General features: G+C 41.9%; 1 protein-coding gene across 1 annotated transcript in view; it reads right to left on the bottom strand.

Moving 5' to 3' along the window:
• LOC131885899 (zinc finger CCCH domain-containing protein 15 homolog) overlaps nucleotides 1–22,381 on the bottom strand; it is a 38,581-nt gene extending 16,200 nt beyond the window's left edge. Inside the window, exons 1-3 of the mRNA XM_059234093.1 lie at nucleotides 22,219–22,381; nucleotides 19,833–20,049; nucleotides 3,265–3,500 (exon numbers count right to left, since the gene is read on the bottom strand). Coding sequence (XP_059090076.1) covers nucleotides 3,265–3,500; nucleotides 19,833–20,049; nucleotides 22,219–22,287 — 522 coding nt within the window. The 5' untranslated portion in view covers nucleotides 22,288–22,381. The remainder of the gene's footprint in view (nucleotides 1–3,264; nucleotides 3,501–19,832; nucleotides 20,050–22,218) is intronic.
• Between the last annotated feature and the right edge of the window lie 1,489 nt (nucleotides 22,382–23,870).

Here is a 23,870-nt window from a genome sequence, read left to right as displayed (position 1 = left end):
AATTAAAAACACCTTAATGTACTATGCAGTACGGATAATCTTGTTTTATTCATACTGGAGTTAATGTCTTGATTCAACGCAATGGCCTAAGTTGGCGGTGAGGGGAAATCCGTGTCGTTTCCTCTCTTTAGAGTCCCTGTTCAGGGTAAGATTAAGGCTTCCCTCGAAAATGACCAGTTACAAGCTGAGCATGAGCGGATCAGGTGGTCAGCCCAAATCCGAAGGCTTTTTTTTCTCTTAATGAGGGACCCACTGACTTTAGAAGCAACAGCTCATTGTTCTAATGACGAATCTGTTGAGATTGATCATGTTAGTCAAATTGGTTAATTTGATGATCTCATAGCTACAGATCAATATGCTTTGGCGGCCGTCAGAGACTTAAGACTTTCAAGTTCTCCTGGTCCTGATGGTGGGGCATCTAAATTTCTGATGAGATTCTCACTGATTCTTGTTCCTGTTTTCTCGTACTTGATGCGTTGCATCTTGGATCAGGGTAAGTTTCCCTCTTAACCAAAGTTAGCTCATGTTGTTCCAATTTTAAAGGGGGAGATAGGTCGCTCCCCAATAACTATAGGCCCATTTCTGTCACATCGAATATTGCGAAGGTGCTTGAGAAGATCGAAGTTCATCTTATTGAATTTCATAAATTCAATGAAGTCCTTCCTCCTAGCCACCAAGAATTCCGAGCACATTTTAGCACAATTACCTAACTGATTGAGCAATTAGAGGAGGTCATTAAGGGACTGAAAAGACACGAGTCAGTTGATGTTGTCGATCTTGATTTTGCCAAGCCATTTGATAAAGTAGATCATGGCCTTTTGTTGAAAAGACTTCATGACATTGGAAACCAAGGCAAGGTTCTCCATTAGATAAGAAGCTTCAGTCATGATAGGAAGCAAATTGTTAAGGTCGAGGGACCCCTTTGTGACACACATGATGTCAATTTGGGTGTTCCCCAGGGCTCCATCTAAGGGCCCTCCCTTGTTATAATAATCTTTGCCCCGCTTCAAAAGCTTAGTATTTCTGCCAGTCTCTCTGTTTATGCTGACGATAAAAAACGTAGCTTCTTGTCGGAATGGCATCTACTGTTGCGTTACTGAGAGTGATATGGCCCTGAACGGAATGAAATTCCGCTCAATGACCTTGGGGTCAACTTATTTGAATACTCCACTCGTAGATAATTGAGGTAAAGATATTGAGCAGGTCCCATCTATGAAAGATTTTGGTGCAGTCCTCCAAAATAATAAGTTCGATGAGAGTTCTTATCAAAAAATAAAAAAATATATCCAATTGATGGTGGGTAAAGCCTTTCAATTGTGTGGTTGGATATATGGCACGTTTCAGTCCAGAGCTAGCATCACAATGCTAGCTCTGTACAAGTTGATTGTTCAGCCACATCTTGAATGTTTCACCCATTTGGGCTCCAATGAGTTCAGCAGGTTTACAAAGGGTCCAGCAAGTCCAAAGGTGTTTCACTAGGAACATCACAGGATTGAGAGAGCTCTCACATTGGGATAGACTAAAAAGATTGGGACTGTACGATGTTCAAAGAAGGTACGAAAGGTATCTGATACTGTACGTCTTTAAAAGCATCCATGAGCTTTGTCCCAACCCAGGATCTAGGGTCAATTGTAGTGACCGTAGAGGCTTAATGTGCGTTTTTAGAGCACCTTCAAGCCCTCGAGAATCCAGGCTTGTTTGAACAATGAAGTCCACTTCTCTTCTTTCTCGGGCTCCTTCATTGTTCAATTTGCTGCCCTCAAATATTCTTTGGGAATACGTAGGCCTTGTTGAAACGGTTGCATCTTTCAAGTCAGAGTTGGACAAATTTTAGATCACATTCCAGATCAATTTTAGGTACATTCAAGAACTAGCTTAGTCTGCCAACTCAAATTCGTAGGTAGACCAAATATTAAATAAAGATTGAAAGGTAATAAATAGACGAATAACCTTCCGTTTAAATAGTACTGGGGATTACATTCCCTGTGGCGGTTAGAAGCGCCCATGAAAAACCAAATAAAAAAAAAACCACCTCTACATTGGTCAAATCAGTCGACTTCTCAACTACTGGGTGAACCTGTTCTTCAAGCAGCTCCCTGGTCTGATTGACCCAGACAGCCAAAGCCTTTATGATAAAGGGCTTATTGACTACGGATGGATCCTTCCCTGTCAAGACCAAATCTAAACATTCCCTACGCTCTTTAATGACTTTTCCAAAAATTACATCATGAATGCAGAGGAACTATCAATTAGCAACAAAATCGAGAGACCGAGTAAAAGAGGAAAACGAAAAGGCTATGAAATCTTGCCTTGATACACAGGACAACGAAGCAAAATAGGAATGAAATACCTCACATCAAATTGAACATACAAGTTTAAGATGGCAATAGAAAACAAGAAATAAGGGACAGAGAAAAGCAAGGAATAAAAAACCTAAACTAGGAAAAGAATACAAAAACACAAAAATAAACTCAACAATCTGATGTAGCAAAAATGCAATCAATACACTAGCGATCAAAGATTGATGACCATCAATGACCAATACAATCAAACTAAAGAACCATGAACTCTACACAACGATTTGGAACTAAATGTACCCATATTCAACATCAGAGAGAAACTGCTAGTGCTAAACATAAACATTAATGAGCAATAGTAAACGGTTCTTACCAAAGAGCTGTGAAAAGAAACTTTACTGAGTGAATAAATGGCAACTCCCATTTATCCATCCACACACCTACATACACTACAAACAATACACGTGCACAACAACCAAGGAGCAACAGAGGAAGTCCCAGCTGCCAAGCTCCTGGGAGATAAGAACAATTGCAAAATAAAATGTGTCCGATCTCAAGTTCCGAAACAGGAATAAAAAATCTATTAATTTATTAACAGAGATTTGCCATAGTATGAAATACTACAAAGCATATAAGAAACAACGGCAAAGCGGACATGCGGCAAGGCAGTAAAGAAGCACTGAACACAAACAACAGCATATATCCCATTTGACCTTTGGGTCTGTAGATTTTGGTTTTGTTACTTTTGGAAACTTTTTACACGTCACATTACATCCTTTCTATTCGTCACCTTTCTCAGAAAAAGAATCAAAGCGATGCCACACATCAAAATTTATTAAAATCTCGTCAACTCTTCCATCATGATGAGAAAGAAAATATTTAAATTATACGCCAATTTTTATCCAATCCAATTCTGTACTGCAATTTTCTCGCCATGTTATTCAAGGTAATGTAATGTTTCACTTACGATAGTGGTAGCATTTGACTTCTCTGATCCATGTTTCTTGCTGATGACTTCATTGAGCGTGGTTTGATCCCAACCCTCCATCCCTTCCTCTCCATCATTTTCTTCCGTGTCCTCATAGAAATTTCGTTTAGCCACTTTCCCTTCAACGGCTGGGTCATGTGAGAACTTACATTTGTTGCCCTTTTTACATAACCCTTGCTTAAAGAATGCACAGAAGATAGATTTTGGATCCACGCCTGAAGCAATAAAAAGATATTCAAAATTGAGAGAAGTTGATTTAAAATTGTGAAACCTACACTCTGACGCCTACACTAAGTCCACTTGCCTTTGGCACACCTATAATACTTTAAGTGCACGGTGGTGAAAATTGTTCTTGCAGCTACGATTTTGATTCCATTTGTATCAATCCTGTTTTTGGCCATAGGCAATGTCCAACTCAAAGCAAAATTTCCAGGTGCACGGCGTCGAATGGCATTGGTCACTTGTATATCGTGTGATCAACTGTTGTAGTTATGGAGTCATGAGGCTTGAGCAATTCCCCAACCAATATTTTCAACGACGTATCGTTCATCTTGATCATGAACCATTGGAAAATGGACATGGATGCTTTGGTCAAATCTCATACATGGCACAATCCCTTAAAAGGTGCAGACCGAGGCTCTCAAGTAAAAGTGTACGAGAATGAAAAGCGACCTCTGACGTGCGCAGCCTTTCAGATCCAAGAAGCCAAATGTTATAACAATGGAAAATAATTTCAAACACTTTTAGGTGACAATGCGTGCTCTAATCCTGCCCACGACTTTTTTCAAAAGGAGAGGAAATGTCATGTAGAGTCTTGCTCCAGTGGTTGTTTTTTTTGCTTTTTCATTTGAATTTCGAGCAATTCAAGGATTGTTTTCATACATCGACAGAAAGTCCAAGTAAATAATCCAACTTCAACCGGCGTTGTAAATAAACTAATATGCAGGCCTTGTGCGCCCCCACTCTATAGAGGAGTCGAAGAAAAGAGGAGATTTTGAGACATGAATTGAGACTTTTTGGCAGTCACAGTACATAATACAAGAGTTCAAAACTATGGCCGATTTCGTTATTTTTTTTCCCTTTAAACAACACCCCATAAAGGTTATGAAAACTATGATGCAAATGAAATCGATGATTCCTGGGGACACTTTAGCTCCTTTCACTTTGGCCAACTTCAACACTTCATAGGACCACAAGATCTTCTCGAATGAAATAACTTGGCGAAATTGGGCCAAAATCATGATCAGGGTACTCAGGAGATGTGGTCAAATTTATGTGGTAATCACGACATACAATTCAAATTTTCGGCCTACTCTTAGTCAACTACGAAAGCCTTTGACATCAGTTCTCTGAAACGAGCCATCTGAACAGGAAATGAGACAAAAGGACTTGCCTTGAATTGAGAAGATCTAAGTTTTTTATCTTATTACTACAATTCAAAAAAAGTGGCTCAGAATTCTTCTGACCAAGGGCATATTTATTTGAAGGAAAGCCCGTTCACAGTCCATATTTCTAAAAGTTCACGCTCCAACACATGCCATGATGGCCATCCATTTCGGGAGTCCGAGTCCGGACTTGCCCTAGCACTACGTAGAAACTATCATCCCTTAATCACTGCTAAATGATCAGACCAAAGAGGAAGCAAGGCCTAGAGAGTGCAATGCAAGCTAGCCAGGGGAACTCGTTTTCAGATTTGATGGATGACAACTGAAAGCTATAAGGGTATTTGATCTGATTTTTCAATCGGCTGGAAATGCACTGTCCACTGGTTGCCGATTCAGCTGCAGTAAAAAACACAACAAACTCAATTTTTCTTCTTCTATGTCATATCTTCTATGATAAGACTACGTTATTCTCTGACTACATCAAGGATATTACAACTAAGTAATTACAATTGAAGGCAGGTCTTTATTAAATCATTTGCAATGCTACCAAGTGGCATTTCTGCATGCCAAAATGTTGGGTGTCTGGCAAAAACTGAAATATTTTTGATTTGATATTTTTTGTATTTGGCTACTAGGGTCGGAGGGCAGAGCCTACCCGGCCAGCGAAGCCAGCCATCACATCGTCCTGTTACTGTTTTCCGATAGGCAGTGTCGTGTCCGTATCAGTTTTGGTTCTCCGTCTGTGGGCAGGGTTAGCGTGTAAAAGTTTCCTTGAGAACGGTCGGGGAGGAGATTCGAACCGGGGACCGCTCTCGTATTGTGAAACTGAGCTAACCACTACACCACGTCTCCTCCCGAATCAATTTGAATTAATAAATTTGTTGCTTAATTATTTGTATGTTTTGCTTAAGCAGGTTTTCTTTGATATTGTATAGTTGTTCTTCTTTACCCTTTTTGGTCACACTTCCAAAACTCGTTCTCATAACAAGTGTGAGCTCATCATTTTATGTGTGTGCAAGTGCCTCAAATCGCTGGACCATGTTTTAACTATTTTGTAAGTTACTATATGCCTTTTATAATCAATGTTTTCCTTCCTATGTTCCTTTTCTCTTGAATAGGAAACCGTTATTAAGTTCCATTCGTGTCAATGATCATTTGGCGATGAAAAACGCGTAACAAACTATCAATCTAGTGGGGTTTTACACTCGCCCTATTGCGACCTAAGCTGCGAACGAAAACTCGTTCATAAGGAATCCTTTTCCCATGCAAATATTTTTTTGACAAACGGTTCCTATTGAACAAGAATATAAATTGGTAACATGATACTCTTGGGTTAAATGATAAGAGGAAAAGAAAGGTACCAATAGTATTTCTCACGTCTATTTTTCACGTCTGGCAGTGCTGTGGGCTAATAACAATGAGTCTAAATTGAATCAACAAACAATGGCGTATTTCTGAGTGAGCGAGAGAAAGTAGCTATTGCAGTGTCTACAAGTATTGAAAACAAACAACTATTGGCATCATTAGTTTCCTGAAACATTCAAACACCGATTGATGAAAATGACCGATAAGTGATGGAGCACCGAGAGAGACACTACAACACAAGCAGACTCCTAATGCAGATTTCTTTGATTTTAAACGTGTAATTTAGAGTGGGTAAGTGCGGTATGGCCGTGTTAGACCGGTTGGGAAACAAGGCCGGGACCATCAAGAACGAAATGGTGCTAAGTTTTAAGATTTGGGCTTTGCTTTGCTAGATGAAATGTTCAAAAATATAGATTCAAATTCAACTAATTTTTTACGAACTGCCACGGAACTGGTCACCTACTGAAACGGACCAACGATATTTTGAACTTTCCCGCGACATGTGTTGCCCAAACATCCGCTAGGGCCGATCAAAGCTTGCTCGCGCCAAATTACTTGTGAACCAGTTTTAGGATCGAGCAACTACGCGGAAACTTTTCTGACGTTTTTGTGACCGCTATTTTCGAACAATATATCGTGTTAAGCATCGGTTATTGTGATTTACCTAGCTTAGAATCATCTCGGACGTCTGGGGAATCTGGCCGTTACATTACTAGTCAGAAAAGTCCGTTTGTCAGGGTGTTACTAAGGACATCTTGGATTCGCGCGTTTGCGTCTTTTGTTGTAATCGTGGCAAGCGAGTCTTGGGACAGGTTGCGTGGATATCGAACCAATAATAATGGAACAAGATCAGGAATCGAACATAGAACCGGAAGAGGTTGGAAATCACCGGGAGCACGAATCCGAGCACGAATCCGATCACACAAATGAAGCACCAAGGCGCTCAGAGCGGATTCGACAACGGAATGAGGCAATATATGCCGGGAATGAAAACGACATGTCACGTGGTTTGGCTCCGTTAGACACAGCCATCAAGAATCTTCGGGACCACCAAGTTTGGGCCCGAAACCAGTTTGCTTTGGGTCCACCTGCTCGATCGATTATATTTGAAATTAACGGCAGTCACATTGACCTCCTCTCCAGAGTACAAGTGCTGCTGGACGAGTGCCTGGCTCAATCCGATGATTCTCAGAGCCAAGATCTAAAGATTTTAAAGGATTCGATCCTGCAGGAATCGTCCGAGTTTTCAGCGAAAGTTCGTGGATTGCTTTTGAACCTGGAAGATACTCAGAGCCATCAGTTTGCGATCCTCAGTAAGGACCAGCGCCTCCAGTACAAGAAGGAGGGATGTAATAGTGGAATTGGCCAAGAGACGGATCGAGTTGGCAAAAACAAAAGAGATTGTGGAGCTCCAAGCTCGAATGAACGAGCTTCAACAGCAAAAAGAGCTCGAAGTTCTGGAGGCAGGAGCCAATGTGTTGGACGAACTGGAACAGGAAGAGCAAGAAGTACGACATGTTCAGTATCCGAAACCTGCGTCCCAGATGTGTTCGTGGAACTTACCCAATGAACCCGATAGTTGCGTTCCCCGTATCCGGAACAACGAATCGTCTGGTGAAATCAATATCGTGGTTCAGATGCTGCGACGACAGACCGCGTTTGGAACCCAGATTCGTAAGTTTTCGGGTGACACTATGCAATTTGTGCACTTTATTAGAACTGTGGAAGACGTCGTTGAGAAGAATCTAGATGATCAAAGATCTAGACTTCACCGTCTACTTGAAGTCGTTGAGGGCGATCCACGGGATCTAATTGATGGGTGTTTGGTTCTTGGCGACGACCGATGTTATGAAGAAGCCAAAAGGTTGCTTAGAAAGCGCTACGGGAATGACCTGTTGGTGGCCAATAGATTTTTAAAAGACTTACGGAATTGGCCACCGGTGAAAGACAATAGTGTGAAGGACTGCAGAGAGTTTTATAATGCTTTGCTTCGATGTTCAACAGTGGTCAAGAAAGGCGAACTTGATTCTCCTCGATTAATCGGCGATTTAGTGGCAAAGCTGTCCTACTCATCAAGAAATGCTTGGCGTGGTCTCGTGATTCGAATACGTTCACAGTATGAACGGCCTGAAACTTTCCACGAGTTCATGGGATTTGTTGATAACCTTCTTGAGAAGTTCAGCGATCCAGTTTATGGAGAGGAAGCTTTGAAGAGCTCGGCATCTAGAAGCTCACCAAGCATCGAAGTGAAGTGGAACAAACCCAAGCCGACCAAACAAGTTACCACCTACACCGTGTCCACCGGGGCGTTTGGGGGCAATGGAAGTAAATGTTTGGCTTGCGAAAAGAATCACGACGTGGAAGACTGCCGATCGTTCATGGGCATGAATATGGGTAGTAAGAAAGATTTGATAATGAAAAGAGGAGCTTGCTTTGGATGTCTGAAGCCTGGCCACTTATCAAAGGATTGTCAAGAGAGGCGTACATGCAAGGTTTGCAACAAAAGGCACCCCACATCCTTGCACATTGACAAGAAGGAAGTAATTGAAGATGCAAGTCCGACGCTTTCTGTTCGGGCAGCTTGTGTGTCCAATGGTATTGTCGCCATGAGCGTCGTGAAAGTCCTGGTATTCCACTATCAGAGTCCAAACAAATTTATCGAAGGATTAGCTCTGTTGGACCCCCTTAGCTCAGGGACCTTTGTAGCTACTAAGTTGAAAGAAGAGTTGGGCATTGGTGGAGTGAAGACTCGAATTTCAATTCACACCATCAATGGGGTAGAGGAAGTCGAGACGGAAATCGTGAGTGGAATTCGAGCTACCACGCCAGATCAATCGAATGAGGTACAACTGAGGTCTGCCTTCACTCGCGAATCAATCCCACTTCAGGCCAGCGAGATAGCCCGACCTGAAATGTTGAAGCAATGGCCCGTTTTCAACGGAATTCGAGACGATATCGCTCAAGTCGATTTTGAGCTTCCCGTTTTGCTTTTGATCGGGGCGGACACTCCCGACGCACTTCGTCCTCTTGATGTCATTGTGGGTGATCCCAAAGACCCGAATGCTCCATACGCCATTAAAACCAAGCTGGGATGGTCCGTCATGGGACCAATGGGTGGAGAAACGAATGTCAAAAGGGTATCATGTAACAAGATCAAAACTCTTCCTTCAAGAATTATGGCACGAGAAATTATCAAAGACTTGGGAGTATCTGAAATGATGAACTGTTTTTCGGAATCGGACTTTGATGTGCCTGGATTGTCATCTTCCTTGGCCAACTTGGGTGTGACCGACGAAATATCTGGAGATGATATCGAATTCATCCAGATCTTGGAGCATGGTACAAAATATCTCAATGGTGCATACGAAGTCCCGCTTCCGATAAAAGAGCGTCCATTGGTCTTGCCAGACAGTCGAAAAATTGTGTTTGAAAGGGCTTTGGGTATTGGGAAAAGACTCAGTTGCGATCAAGTGTTTCAAAAGGACTACTTGGGATTTATGGGCGATCTCATCGAAAGTGGATATGCCAGAGAAGTCAGCGAATCAAAGATAAAGAGTACTCCTAACGGGATGTCCCATTACATCCCTCACCACGCCGTGTATCACCCGCGAAAAGGGACCGTTCGAATCGTGTTCAATTGTGCGAACCGGGTTGGAGGTCAAGCAATCAATGACGCGTTGTTGACTGGGCCGGACCTCACCAACCAATTAGTCGGCGTTCTCCTACGATTTAGGAAGGAGCCGGTTGCGTTCACTGCCGACATCACCAAGATGTTTTATCAGGTTCGTGTGCCTGAGAACGACATGAACTACATGAGATTCTTCTGGTTTAAAGACAACGATTTAAAGAAAGACTTGGTAGAGTTTGAAATGACCCGTCATCTGTTTGGAGGCCGAAGTTCACCCGGTTGTGCGAATTATGCCTTAAAACGAACTGCTTTAGATCATGGAGGAAAATTCTCCAAGAAATCTGTGGCCACCCTGTGTCGAAACTTTTATGTTGACGATTTGTTGAAAAGCACTCCATGTCACGCTGAGGCAATCGAATTGGCAAGTGACGTGGTGAAACTTTGTGCAAAGGGAGGCTTCAAGCTACGAAAATTTGTGTCGAACTCTCGGGAGTTTTTGAGCTCCATTCCCCATGAGTGGCGAGATCAATCCGTGAATTCAGTCGAAATCACAGAGCTCCCAACGGAGCGTGCTCTGGGAGTTGTTTGGAACACTGCGAGTGATACCCTTGGATTCCGGATTGATATCAAGAGAGATGTTCCTACCAAAAGGTCCATTTTGAGGATAATATCTAGTATTTATGATCCGATTGGAGCGGCCGCCGCATTCCTACTTGCGGGTCGAATCATTATGAAGGAGGCCTGCTCATTGAAATGTGGCTGGGATGAGGTGTTACCAATGACTATCAGGCGAAAATGGGAAATTTGGTTGAACGACCTCCAAGCTTTGAGCTCAGTGGCCATCCCAAGATCTTTAAAGCCTGAGAGGTTGGGAGAAGTCTTGTCGTGTGAGCTTCATGCTTTTGCCGACGGATCAAGTCATGGCTATGGAACGGTTCTGTTCCTCAGGATTGAAGACATTGGTGGCAACGTTCACGTTAGCTTCGTGGCGGGGAAAGCCCGAGTGGCTCCAGATCAGTTAACGACAATTCCAAGAATCGAACTTGTTGCTGCTACGTTGGCTGCAACCTTGAGTGAACAAGTCCGGGCCGAATTGGACATGGATAATTTGGTTAGCTATTTCTGGACGGATAGTAGGGTGGTGTTGGGATACATCTCAAATGAAGCTCGGAGATTTCATCTCTTTGTATCAAACCGTGTCAAGAAAATAAGATCGCTCACGTGTCTATCGTCATGGAATTACATCGAATCGGCCGAGAATCCGGCTGATGAAGCATCTCGAGGGCTAAAATGCACTGGAATTGACGCGCAGCATCGGTGGTTTCGGGGACCGGATCATTTGTGGCGGTCTGAATGTGAGTGGAGAACTTCAACGTCTAATGAGTTCGAACTCATGGAGACTGATCCCGAAATAAAGCAGGAGAAAGTAGTGCGAGCTGTTTGTATTGAGCCTTCGAACTTCTTAGATCTTATGCTGGAACGGTTTTCGAGTTGGTATTGTTTGAAGAGGAAAATCGCGATCTGGATCCAATTCATCAAGTATTTGCAATTTAGGAAGAATCTCCCAAAGTCAAGACCTCTTCCTGATGTGAATGCCACTGAGGAAGCTGAACGTATTTTAATTAGACATGTACAGGAACAAGCATTCAATTGCGAGCTTCAAAGCTTGAGACAACCAATGGATCCAAAACGCTCGTGGAGGAAGATCCTTGTCAAGGCCGGAAGCCCTTTAGCGAAACTATCACCCTTTTTGGATGAGTACGGATTGCTAAGAGTTGGTGGAAGACTGAAAAGATTGAACAACAATGAGATTCACCCAATTATTCTGCCCAAGAAAAGTCGGGTCACTCATCTCGTCATCGATTACCACCACTCTTTGGTAGCTCACGCGGGACGAGGTGGAACCCTCAATTCTATTCGACAAGCCGGATTTTGGATTATTGGAATCAATTCGAGGGTCAGAAGTCTAATTTCTCGTTGTGCCAGATGCAAATATCTTCGAGGAAGAACAGAAACCCCAGTTATGGCGGACCTACCCTTGGACCGAATGCAAGCGGCACCTCCATTCACGTATGTAGGAGTGGATTTTTTCGGACCCTTCCTTATAAAGAACAAACGGAAAGAGGAAAAGCGCTATGGTGTCATGTTTTCCTGTTTGAGCTCCAGAGCAATACATGTGGAGGTCGCTCACTCCCTTGATACCACGTCGTACATAAGTGCCTTGAGGCGAATGATTGCCCGGAGGGGACCAGTTCGCCTCATAAGATCCGACAATGGATTAAATTTCGTCGGGGCTGATCGAGAGTTGACCGAGGCCTTGGCAGAAATGAACCAAGATGCCCTTACCGCATTTCTGAACGAGCGTGGAGCTGACTTCGAAGGTTGGAGGCGAAACCCACCCGCGGGATCGAACTTTGGCGGTGTGTGGGAGTGGCAGATCCGTTCTGTCCGTTCAATTCTGTCCTCACTTATGAAGGACCACGGATTGATGCTCAATGATGAAACTTTCCACACGTTGATGTGTGAGGTTGAATCAATCGTGAATTCGCGCCCTCTCACGACAGATTGCTTGAGTGATCCGGATAGCCCTTTGCCTTTGAACCCTGCGATGTTATTGACACAGAAGACCAAACTTATATTGCCGCCTCCAGGGGAATTTGTCAAGAACGATGTGTACTGTCGTCGTCAGTGGCGCAGGACACAATATTTAGCCGAACAATTCTGGACAAGATTTCAAAGAGAATTCCTAGAATCATTGCAAGTGAGACCAAAGTGGACCCAGGAGCGTCCCAATCTTAATGTTGGGGACATTGTGATCGTGAAAGACGATAATCAACTCAGAAATGATTGGAGACTCGCCAAAATTTTGGAAACCTACCCAGACGCTTCCGGAGTTGTGCGCAGTGTGCGTGTTCAAGTGGGCAACAAAGACGGAAAGAAGGTGAACAACTTTACAACCACCGAGTTGCATCGACCCGTGAACAAGTTGGTTCTTTTGGTCTGTACTCAGAAAAAGGACGAAAACCCCGACGGAGGAGCCAGCATTAATAGAGATCCAAACCCCGCGGATGGTTTGGAGGGAGCCAAATGAAACGGACCAACGATATTTTGAACTTTCCCGCGACATGTGTTGCCCAAACATCCGCTAGGGCCGATCAAAGCTTGCTCGCGCCAAATTACTTGTGAACCAGTTTAGGATCGAGCAACTACGCGGAAACTTTTCTGACGTTTTTGTGACCGCTATTTTCGAACAATATATCGTGTTAAGCATCGGTTATTGTGATTTACCTAGCTAAGAATCATCTCGGACGTCTGGGGAATCTGGCTGTTACACCTACAATGAAATTGTGCCCCATGATGTCCTGATTTCCATAAGTACCCTCATACGCATGTCGCAGCATTTTTGGGGCGGCAAGATATGGCCTAAGCTTCCCATGCGTGCTTAAACGTGCGCAGCACCTCCGTCCATTTAGAGGGGATACAAAAGAGGCAAAGTTACAGACAAGTTTGGTCTCGTTGTTTTAGAGCTGAATCTTCTTTTTACACTAACCCAGCTCCACCTCCGATTCCTAACCTGTTTAGCTTCCTCTCTCCCCTTCTCCTCACACTGAAAATCCCATTTTGCCTCACAGGGGCGTCTGCATATATGTTAGAAATTATCTCCAGATTAGTGAAGTAAAAATATCAACTGGAGAAGTACGAGGTGATGTCAAAAACAAATGAGTCCTTCATTTGTGGCACTCTATTTGACTGGAAAACAAAATTATATTTTAACATTTCTTAACGTAATCCCCCTCGAGCTGGATGCACTTCGTTCCACCCACTTCTGGAACGCCTTGGCAAAGTCCTCTTTGGGGATGGCACCAACCACCCGTTCCCAGTCAGTTTTGATGGTATTGCCGTTGATGTGATCACCAGAGAGATGTCCTTTAACAGTCGGAAACAAAAATAAGTCTGCTGGGGCAAGATCTGGGGAATATGCGGGGTGGGGGATCACTTTGATGCTCTGGGTGGCCAAGTACTTCACCGTGGTCGGTGGTGTGAACGGGCGCATTGTCCCAATGCAAATGCCACCCATTCTCAACTAATTCTGGTCGTTTCTTCTTCAAAACCTTCAAAAACCTTCCCATAACGTCGATGATGTAGGCGGAATCAACTCCGGTGCCCACTGGGACATAGTTTTCATAGACCATGCCATTATAGTCTAAAAAGGCAATGACCATCTGCATTTTCCGTGAAGCGTGGACTTGGGCCTTTGTCGGCCCTGGTGTGCCTTTTTTAGCCATTGCTTGGACTGCTCCTTGGTCTCAGGTGTGTGGAAGGACACTGCAGATTCATCCATGGTTATCACGGACCTCAAAAATGATTCTCCATGGTTGAAATAGTTTTTTGAAGCCTTTAGCACACAAGACTCGCGCAGCTTTCTGGTCTTGAGAGGAACTTGGGCACCCATCTTGCCGACTTCTTTACAAAGCCAAGATCGAGGTGGAGAATATTTTCAATTGTTCCATGGCAGCAATCAAACTCACTGGCAAGTTGCTTGGTGGTTACACGGCGATCCTCATCCACATATTTGCTAACAGCACCAATAAGCTCTGGAGTCCAGACCCATTTCTGGGGGTTTTGATGCCTTTTTTCATCCGTGTCCTCACCAGCCTTAACAGAGGCCACGATCTTAAATATTTGCCCAAAGGTCATGGCAGAAGGGCCATGGGCGGCGTCGACCATTTTTTTTGATATCATTGGCTTTCATGCCCGTTTTGGCGAGGTTCACGACAAAATCCCTCACGCGGCCCATTGTAATTAAGTCCAGATATGGGAACGGATGTAAAAGGTGGCCTTTAAAGATGGGTCTTTGCTGATGAACGACGGCGTGCTCGTCAAATATCGTAACCAATAACATTATTCAGAATTGCCACGGAAATAATTGCTTCTTTATCACAAAAGCTCTAATTTTTACCTAGCGGTCACAAAAGTGACCACTATCATTTGTTTCTGACATCACCTTAGAGGTCTTAGTTTATCACTTTTAAGGTCTTGATCTGTTCATTGTAACAATGTATAGGCCCCCCCTCTTGTTCAGTAAGCTCGTTCTTATCAGCTTTCAGGTTGGATCGGCCAGCGTTGTAGAGTGGGAGGTTAGCCCCGATTGGCACCTTCCCATTTCGAAATCAACATCTCAGTCGTTCGAAAAAGTGGGGCGACTTTGTGACCCGAATGGTGGGGCGACTTCATGACCCAAAATGTTCTCTGGAAACGTTCTCTGGATGTCCTGTGAAACCCTGGATGACTTCCTTTCCCTTTGTGAGGGAGATGTGATTGCCGGATGCTCTCCCCAGTGTGAGGGATCAAGGATTGAGCTTGTGGAGGCAGTGTGCCATACAGCTGGCAGGACCCTGGGATGACCCCTTGGGACGGCTCGCGACCCCCTGGGATGGCCCGTGACCCCCTGGGAGGGCCCGTGACCCCTTGGGAGGGCCCGTGACCCCTTGGGAGGGCCCGCGATCCCTTGGGATGGCCCGTGACCCCTTGGGACGGCCCGTGATCCCTTGGGACGGCCCGTGATCCCTTGGGACGGCCCGTGATCCCTTGGGAGGGCCCGCGATCCCTTGAGATGGACCGCTGCGACCCCTTGGGATGGACCTGTGAGCCTGGGATGGACCCGTGAGTCTGGGATGAACCGGATGAACATGGACCGGATGAACATGGACCGAATGAACATAGACTGGATTAACATGGACCAGTGACCCCGGATGGACCCGCAACCCGGATGACTTCCTACCCCCTATGTAAGGGAGATGTGATAGCCCGGTGCTGAGCATGTTGCTTATGCGAATGTATTCTAGTCATGTATATATTAACCCTACTAATCAAATACAATCAGTTATCAAGTCCATCCAACTCCTTCTGGGTCAGCTCCACCCACAAGTATATGACAGTTACGTTGGTTGAGTCATGGGCGGCATAAATAGAAGATAGTACGGCACTTTTGGACGTGTATAGGGTGACTTTTAATAGATATTTTAAAGCAACCTTGTGAATTATATAAAAGAAAAAAAATGACACACCAGATGAACCCTGATCAAGCATATGTAACATTGAACAGGGCAACTTTACTTCTTCTCACGATAGTGCACTTCAAGGGGCGCATCACATATTAGAATAAACACTTCCAATCTCAGGCCAGCATGTTTTCATTTACGCGTCTAAAAATGATACCAAAACCCTAGCTTTTAAACAAATTTAAATGTTTCTAGATAACTACCTCTAACTCAAAGACAATACTATCTATTATAATCAAAATAAATTCAAAGGGTTTGAAAGGAGGTGATGTCATCTCCAAAGATAAATGTTACTTTTTAAATGTTGCACAGGCACTGCTGTGGTCATTGTACAGCGTTCAAGCGTGAATTTGTTGATAGATAATCAAACAGTTTTATATGTTAATTTTGTTCAAAAGTAACAAGTTCATTGCTAATTGCTGATTATGCCAAACAATATGAAACTACATGCAAAAATGATAAATGGGGTAAACAAACCGCAAACTTGATTATGGCTTAACAGAACAAAAGTGTATAACAGCTTCATTATTTTGTCAACAATGTTTAATTTAATGCCCGCTTTTATAAGAGGGCAAAATTCCAAAAGCCTCAAATCATGAACCTTCATTAGCACCCATATTAGTAATATTTTGAGGCTTGGTTTGGTTATTTTCAAAAATAAAACAGATTGACCGGTTTCATACAATATCAAATCAAATTTGATATTTGTTAGACTTTTTTTCTATTTACAAACGTCTTTTAATCCTTATGATATCAGCATTTGCAAGCTAGGAATACTTATCTTAATCAATATGCATTTTTAAAAAGAGGAGAACATGAGCTCACTTCAGAGAGGAGGGAGAGTTTGATCCAACATCCAGCACATAAAGTAGGAAACAACAGAAGCAAGAACCTGTGAGCATCTCATCAAACCTAATTTGTCACACCATCATGACCAGGAGAACTCGAGAGTCTCCAAGTTCCTAATGGCCTCTAAAGCATCTTGATCCGTAATCTGTCACTACTAGATCGTCTGACCGCTCAACTTGACCAGCCATACAAATCTCAACAGACTCATAATTAGAGCAATGTGCTGTTGCTCCGAAACTCAGTTGAGCTGAAACCTCGCTAAAGAACTGATCTCCAAGTATGTCAGCCAAATCGAACTGATCTCCAAGCATGCCAGCCATATTGAACTAATCTCCAAGCCAGTCAGCATTATTGAACTAATCTCCAAGCATGTCAGCAATATCCTATACATTGTCTATGGCTCCACCATCAACGTCAAAGGTCCTTACTGAGTGTTTCATTTCCCTCTTACAGTTAGCATGAGAGAAAGGAGTCTTCGGATTCGACCAAATCTCCTTACCTATCAATCTCAATTGTCAATTGATCATTCTCTAAGGAGACCTCATGCCTACTCAAGGTTTGTTCCTTTCTGGATTTAGTGATATGGTGCTTACAACAAAAATCATTTGGCCTGACATATTCATCTCTTTATTGCCTAATTGTCGACAAAATATTGAGCTTCTGTACCGTTAAAAAAATATTATTTTTCCGTCATTTGACAATATACCTTGGTAATTTCATCCCTTCAGGCTTGCAAGTTCCAACTCAACTATATACCAGTAGTTCATGGATTAAATGCGAATGAATACCAATCGAAGGCAAAGTTGTTTTAAAAAATAATGTTATCTTGTCATAAAAAAATTCTTGTCACTATCAATCCCCAAAAGCGAATCATTTGGAGCCGTGGTAAACAATTTTGACGATGAACAAGAAATTCGGTAATACCTTTTAAGTTTCAAACCACGAATGGCATCCTTGCTAGTCCATCGTAAAGAATTCAACAAACAGAATATTTGCACTGAAAAACTCTTTCCGTGCCTCTGTATAGTTTAAGTGTTAACTGTAAGTGTGTTAAGTGTAATAGAGAATGACGATTCACTTCATGAGTTCTCGTAATCAGTTTGATTTGCCTGCAGTGCAGTGATGAACAAGAAAGTGTAGTTTACGAGAGAGCAAGCCAAAGGTTATACCAGTAAGTTTCATCATAACCCACAAGTTTTGGCCACCACATGCAAACTGATCACGATTTACTTCCTAAAAATATCCTCAACAACCCACGTCATAGAAGTGCCCAACGCTATCACAAATGTGAATAAGCTGGTCCAAATTTGTGACATCAATTAAAAGTTCCAGATTATACTGAGGAGAGCTCGGCCATTTTCAACCAGGATGAACAAAATCTCGATCAAAATAATTTTGAGGCAAAGTCTCGGAGATGGATATTCTTATACAGTAATGTTCAGTCTCGCAATTTTATTTTCCAAAAGCTAACTCATTGAGGTTAAATTGCATTTTCCAACTGGACGCAAAAAATACAAACAATTTTTAAATTCCTAGTGGAATACCCGATGATGTTTCATTCATATGGGTTTTATTGGGAAATGTGCCTCCAAAAGGGTGCCGTCTTTATCTCTGTAGAATTTCCATGGTTGTCCTTAGATGGTCAAGCAAAAATCATACGTGTAGGACATAACAACGTGATTGATAGAGCGAGTTGAAGAAAATTGAGCGCAACTCAGATGAAGATCGGGAAGCTCAAGCACGTTCCAATCTCACAGTAACACTCAAAACACCATCTCCCATCGTGGAAGAGGTGCTTTTCCAATGAGAGAAGGCACTGCCACAGTTGATTCATGAGTTTTAATGTTCAAAACACGATGACAGACAAACATTTCACTTGTGAAGAAGTTTGTGTAATACATAATTGAACTTTCTTCACTTTCGCCACTTGGACTTTAGAAGTGAAAAAAAAATATGCGAACATAACACATTTTACAAATTACTAACACTTGACGCATAATTCGCGTAAGAATTTCAACACAGTCGAGGAAACAAGACCAGAGTATTCGAGTTTTCGAATTTAGCCTTAGATGGTCCAGATCTTGCAAGCCTGTAGTATTGAAATTTACAAAGGTGAATGTGCCAAATGATTGAAATATGTTATCTTTTAAAGGTACAGCATTACTATTTTGCCACTATAAAGGTGATGTAGCAATGAACTTCTCAGGTCAAAAGGTTTTCGTTGTAAGCACCATATCACTAAATCTAGCCAGGAACTAACCGTGTACTGTGAATCAAATTCAACTTTGTTTGGGGGCTAGCCACAATAGGGCTTCTCAATTAAACCGCGTTTATGAACACCTGACGTTATTCCATGGAGTAAAATCAAAAACATGCTCAGCCAAACTGCACTGTGCATGCATTGAATTTTGCCATTTTCCCATTTTACATGCTTGTCTAAGCAAATCGCATTGTGGTATTGAGCCAATTTGATAGTGCGTTCACCCAATTATACCAAACATGTCCATTCTGTGAAGTTTTGTAACACAGTTCACTCAAATTTACTCGATTATTGAAAATTCAATGGGCGGATGGTGCCAGTTAGCTGCAATGTTTATCTTGGTTCTCCCTCCCCAAAATACCCAAAATGAGGGTGCCGGACCACATTTTGCCTTTAATTTCAATCACTTGACATCTCCTGTTGCTGTATTCGAATTTCTCATGATCCTTTCAAGCCTCTGAATATTGAAAAAGCTCACCTTTTGTGACACATTCAGGGACACCTAGAATAGCCAAATTTCCTCGAAAACTGTAATTAATATATGGACTTGCAATAAATGTATTTCTGTGCTCCCCTTTTTTGGCCTGCAACATTATCTCACTCCTTAAAGCACATCTACAACTTAACGTACGAGGTTGGTAACCGCTGTTTTCTATCTTTCATTTTTCACAATATGGCTCCGACTTCAACAAGTCAATAGAAGACCAAGTAGATGATTTAGATATTGGAAAATATTAACAATTCCAGTTTGGGCTAACAGTTCCGAGCATTTTCGAAAAAAATCTAAGCTGTAATGATCAGATGCTTCTTCAGATTAAGAACACATTGCAACCGTTTAGTGAGTCACTGATATCGTAGATCTCACAAGCTTTCCTCGAAACAAATAGGGCTCAATAATTTTCAAAAGCTGCCCAGTTAAAAAAGAACACTCACGAAGTCCTTGTTTTGAATCTAAAAAAGACGTGTCAGTGAAGGATGATATTGAAAATTTAGCTCACCTGCTTCTACTTTTTGGACAGCAGCCACAGGCTTGAAGAGTTTATTTTCTTCTTCGAGAAGTCGTTTGGCCTCTTCTCGCTTTTTCTTTTCTTCAGCACGGTCCAATTCAGCCTTCCTAGCTTTAGGGTCGCCCCCAGCTTTCACTTGCTTTTCCACTTGGGAAATAAAGCGTTGCTGTTTAGCCCCCTTTTTATTTTTCAATCCAAACGTCTTGTCCTAAAATAGAAAAAAGACTATACTTTTAAGGTTGTGAGTTGTTGAAACTCTAATGGGCACTAGACCGAACCTAGTCGATGTTCGTCGAAGTGGTTTTTTCTCTTAGTTCTTCGCCGATCCGTCTACACAACTTGAAGAAAACTTGCCAAAAAAGCCCTCTATTTAGCCGGACAGAAGAAAACTGGCTCAGATTGAAAATAAGTTCGTTTTAGTAGATGGGATTGACATTACCAGTGCCTGAATGTTATTTTCTTAGCTTGGACCAAAGAGGGAGGTTTTTTGGCAAATTTTGCCTCAAGTTGTTAGAATGGATGATGATCAAGCCATGGAGGTGACAAACTAAGGTCTGTTCTTTAGCGTTCGGCATGTTTCTCTTTCCCTATCAATAGTTTCTTCCTCAAAAACCTTGGCCTTAGTTTTCTACATTAAAATGAGACAATGCACGTTCAAATCAAACCTTTTCACGCTTTTTGGCAAAAAAATAATACACAACCACTTCAATATCATTGCGTTATGTGGCTCTTGCTCATAATGAAAACTTTCATACTTAAAAACGTTTAAAAACATATTTAACGGAAATTTGAAGCACAAGTAGTAATCACAATGTAATTAGCAAGTCATTTATATAATGTTATCGTAAATAATTGTGGAGTTTGGAAGCCAAGTGAAGGCCGTAGAGGAAGAATGGGATGATCTAGGTTTGAAAGGGATATTCAACTATTGGAAGAGGAATATGGCACATACATCAAATCCTGGCCCTGGCCTTAGTCATAGAGAAATTTAGGTGGTTGGTGAATGACAATTGAGTAGAAATGGTGAAACCATCATAATTAAAATACTTAACGATTTCAATTTCACTATTGATGATGAAAAAGTAGGTAGGAGGCAGACAGCTTCTAAGAAAAACCATGGTCTTCATCTTGATAGTTTTGACTTGAAGGCTATTTTCTTTGCAATATCCGTGAAGAGCATTGATGGCATTTTGCTTGCCACGGCTGATTCTGTCAAGAGAACCAAGCCACCTGCGTTATGAAGATAATTCCAACACATGGAATGTAACCCCCCAGTACTATTAAGATGACAGGTTGTGTAATTCGTCCATTTGTTACCCGTTAATCTTTATATGATAATTTTTCTCAAAGAATTTGGGTTGACAGACCGAGCATGTCCTTAAAATCGGGTTGGTCTTGGATGCTATTCAAGAATTAGTACAGGTCCGATTTGAAAGATGCTACCGAATCAATAACGCCTATGTATTCCCTACGAATATTAGATGGAACATTGATTAAATTGTTGAATGGCTGATGGAGTGACCTTGGTGAGTGAAAGCATCAGGCAGGTCGGATGCATACAGAATGAAAACTATTCGCGATAGTGGATCTCCCTGCAGGAAGGGTTTCTCTAATACGATGGTGGTCTGGAATGTCCCTTTGTTCCTTATTATGGGTGAAAAGGATGGCCAACTCTATCCACTGTGTTGGGGAAAACGAAACATTGGAGAGCGAGGTTGAATAGATCTAGGTGTGGCTGGGCTTGGGTCTGGAGAAGCGAAACTTGGAAGGGAAAAATACCCGATGTTGAGGGGACTTTACACTTATTGTTTTTGAAAGCCATATCCAGGTCGGGTTCCATAAGGGGCTGCAAATGGGGTTGGAACTTTTCTACGCTGCTCTGTAAAAAAAACTACTGATTCGAATTCTAGTGAAAACAGTTCGACAGTGGAAGTAATTGACAGTAATTAAATGATGATTATTGTTTTAAGACTATCTGTCTACTTGAATTTTTTGGATCACTGGTTCTCAATTTTGGACACTTCTGTCCACTTCTGGAGCAATCAGACAAGATTTAGCGACCATGTTTGTGATCACACTTCAAATTGTTCCATTTATACATGATTTTTCTGATACGATATGGTGGGCAAAAAATTAATACGGCTTATTGTATCATATGGAGCAAAACAATCACACTTAATGAGGTTTGTTGTGCCAACAAGATTGTTTGTTAAAATACAGATAGTTAGGTTTAGAATAGGTCCCCTGTATTGTTTGTTCCAAGATTCTTTTACATATCACTTTGGAACGCACTAGCAAACGCAACCCAAATAACAAAGGAGCGGAATATATTAAAGACCTAGCTCATCAATGAGATTAATTATGCTTGGATTCTTACCTCAATAACCCTTTCCTTCTTTTTGGCTTCAGTTTTCTTGCTCGGCCCGGGGGCTTTTTTTGGCGGCATTGTGAAGGTACTCTCGTTGCAAAATTCACGGACTAACTTTCAGACGAAATCTTTTACCAGCTTACACGCACGGTGACTCAATCCCAGCGTTGCCAGATCTTCAGAGTTTTGGATGCCATATTCGACCTACACAATGGTCATTTGGAGGCTGATTACCCTTCAAAAACAGCTAATTGGACGCCACTGGGCATGGTTACATGTTTTTGTAATCTTTATTTATAAATTATTCATTTCTATTCGTTGGTGCTGGATTGAGAGACGTATAAGTTAATTTCAGAAATCACGGCTGGAAGCACATATTAAAACTAAGATCGAGACATGACACATTCCAATGAAAAATTACGAGTTCCAAAGTACATCCTTACCTGCACAGTTAGAGATCAAATCCCTATATAGGACCCATTGCCAAATAGTAATTCAACACAAAAACCGGAAATAATTCTTTGACTTCTTTCTAACATTTATTTTTACCATCTAGAAGTTTCCTAATAATAATTTGCAAATAATAATTTTCAAAATAACCCAACATAGGAGGTGAAAAAACGTAATTTTCTTTAACAAATTTTGACAAGAAGTAAAATAAGAGTTCAGTTGCCAGATGGCAACAAATAGAGCAAAAATGTGAGATATGGATTTCACAGGAAAACACAGTCCCTGTTGAAAGTTGAAATAAGGATTTGGTTTTCTTAATTTTCCAAAAAAAGTGAACAATTTTCAACTCAAAAATATAGACCAAATCTGGCCTTGATTATTTTTCAATGAACAGGCATCTAACCAAGAATAGGTTTCAGTTTCGAAGATTGAGCTCTCTCTACCTCAGGCAGTTCCCAACTCACAATAGCAGTCTCGGACCTTCTTTGAAGACAAATAATTTGCAACCATAAACACTATCCAGATATTCATATATAAGAGAGACTCCATGATCAATGAACCTTAAAAAATATTAACAGATTTTTGCTCACAGCTTTTTGCTAAAAGATGATATCTATAATTCTCAGCACCCACCATTTTAGCCTTCAAATAGAAAATTTAAATGTTTGACTCTCCATTGGTACACTATAACTTAAATCCATGCAATGTCTTCATTTGTGTCGATGACTAATTTGTCTTTTCATTCCATAATGATGAACTTCTTCATCGAAAATGCTCTATCCTGACGAGTTTCTAAGTTACTTTGACAATTTAGCGTGAAAACCAAATATTTTTCCTAGTGGCCATTCCGTTTCCAAACTTGCCACTTTTGGAAATTTTGGCCCCCACGGAGGCAATCTGGTAACGCTGTTCAGTTCACGCTTGCAGCTGAAAGATAAGGGGAATGTTGTGGACTCGTGGTTCTCATAAGGTCCGCCAACTCCGCCGATGGGAAGGAAACACGGCTTGGTAGCTGATGGACCTGAAATGATCTTTTACGACAATCCATTCAGGGCTGCCAGATGGCTGATTGGCCCATCAGATTTTGCTACTTCTGGCATTTTCGGATTATGTCTGGTGGGGAGGTTTTTCTTTTGGCGAGGATGAGAAATCTGGCCGTTTTCTGCCGTTTTTTTTTTTTTTTTTTTTTTTTTCTTTTTCTCTCTTTTTTT

The sequence above is a fragment of the Tigriopus californicus genome, chromosome 8 (genome assembly GCF_007210705.1).
Source record: "Tigriopus californicus strain San Diego chromosome 8, Tcal_SD_v2.1, whole genome shotgun sequence".
NCBI classification, from domain to species: Eukaryota; Metazoa; Arthropoda; class Copepoda; order Harpacticoida; family Harpacticidae; genus Tigriopus; species Tigriopus californicus.
Note: the sequence above shows the minus strand (reverse complement) of the source record. Positions and strands in the feature narration are given on the sequence as shown.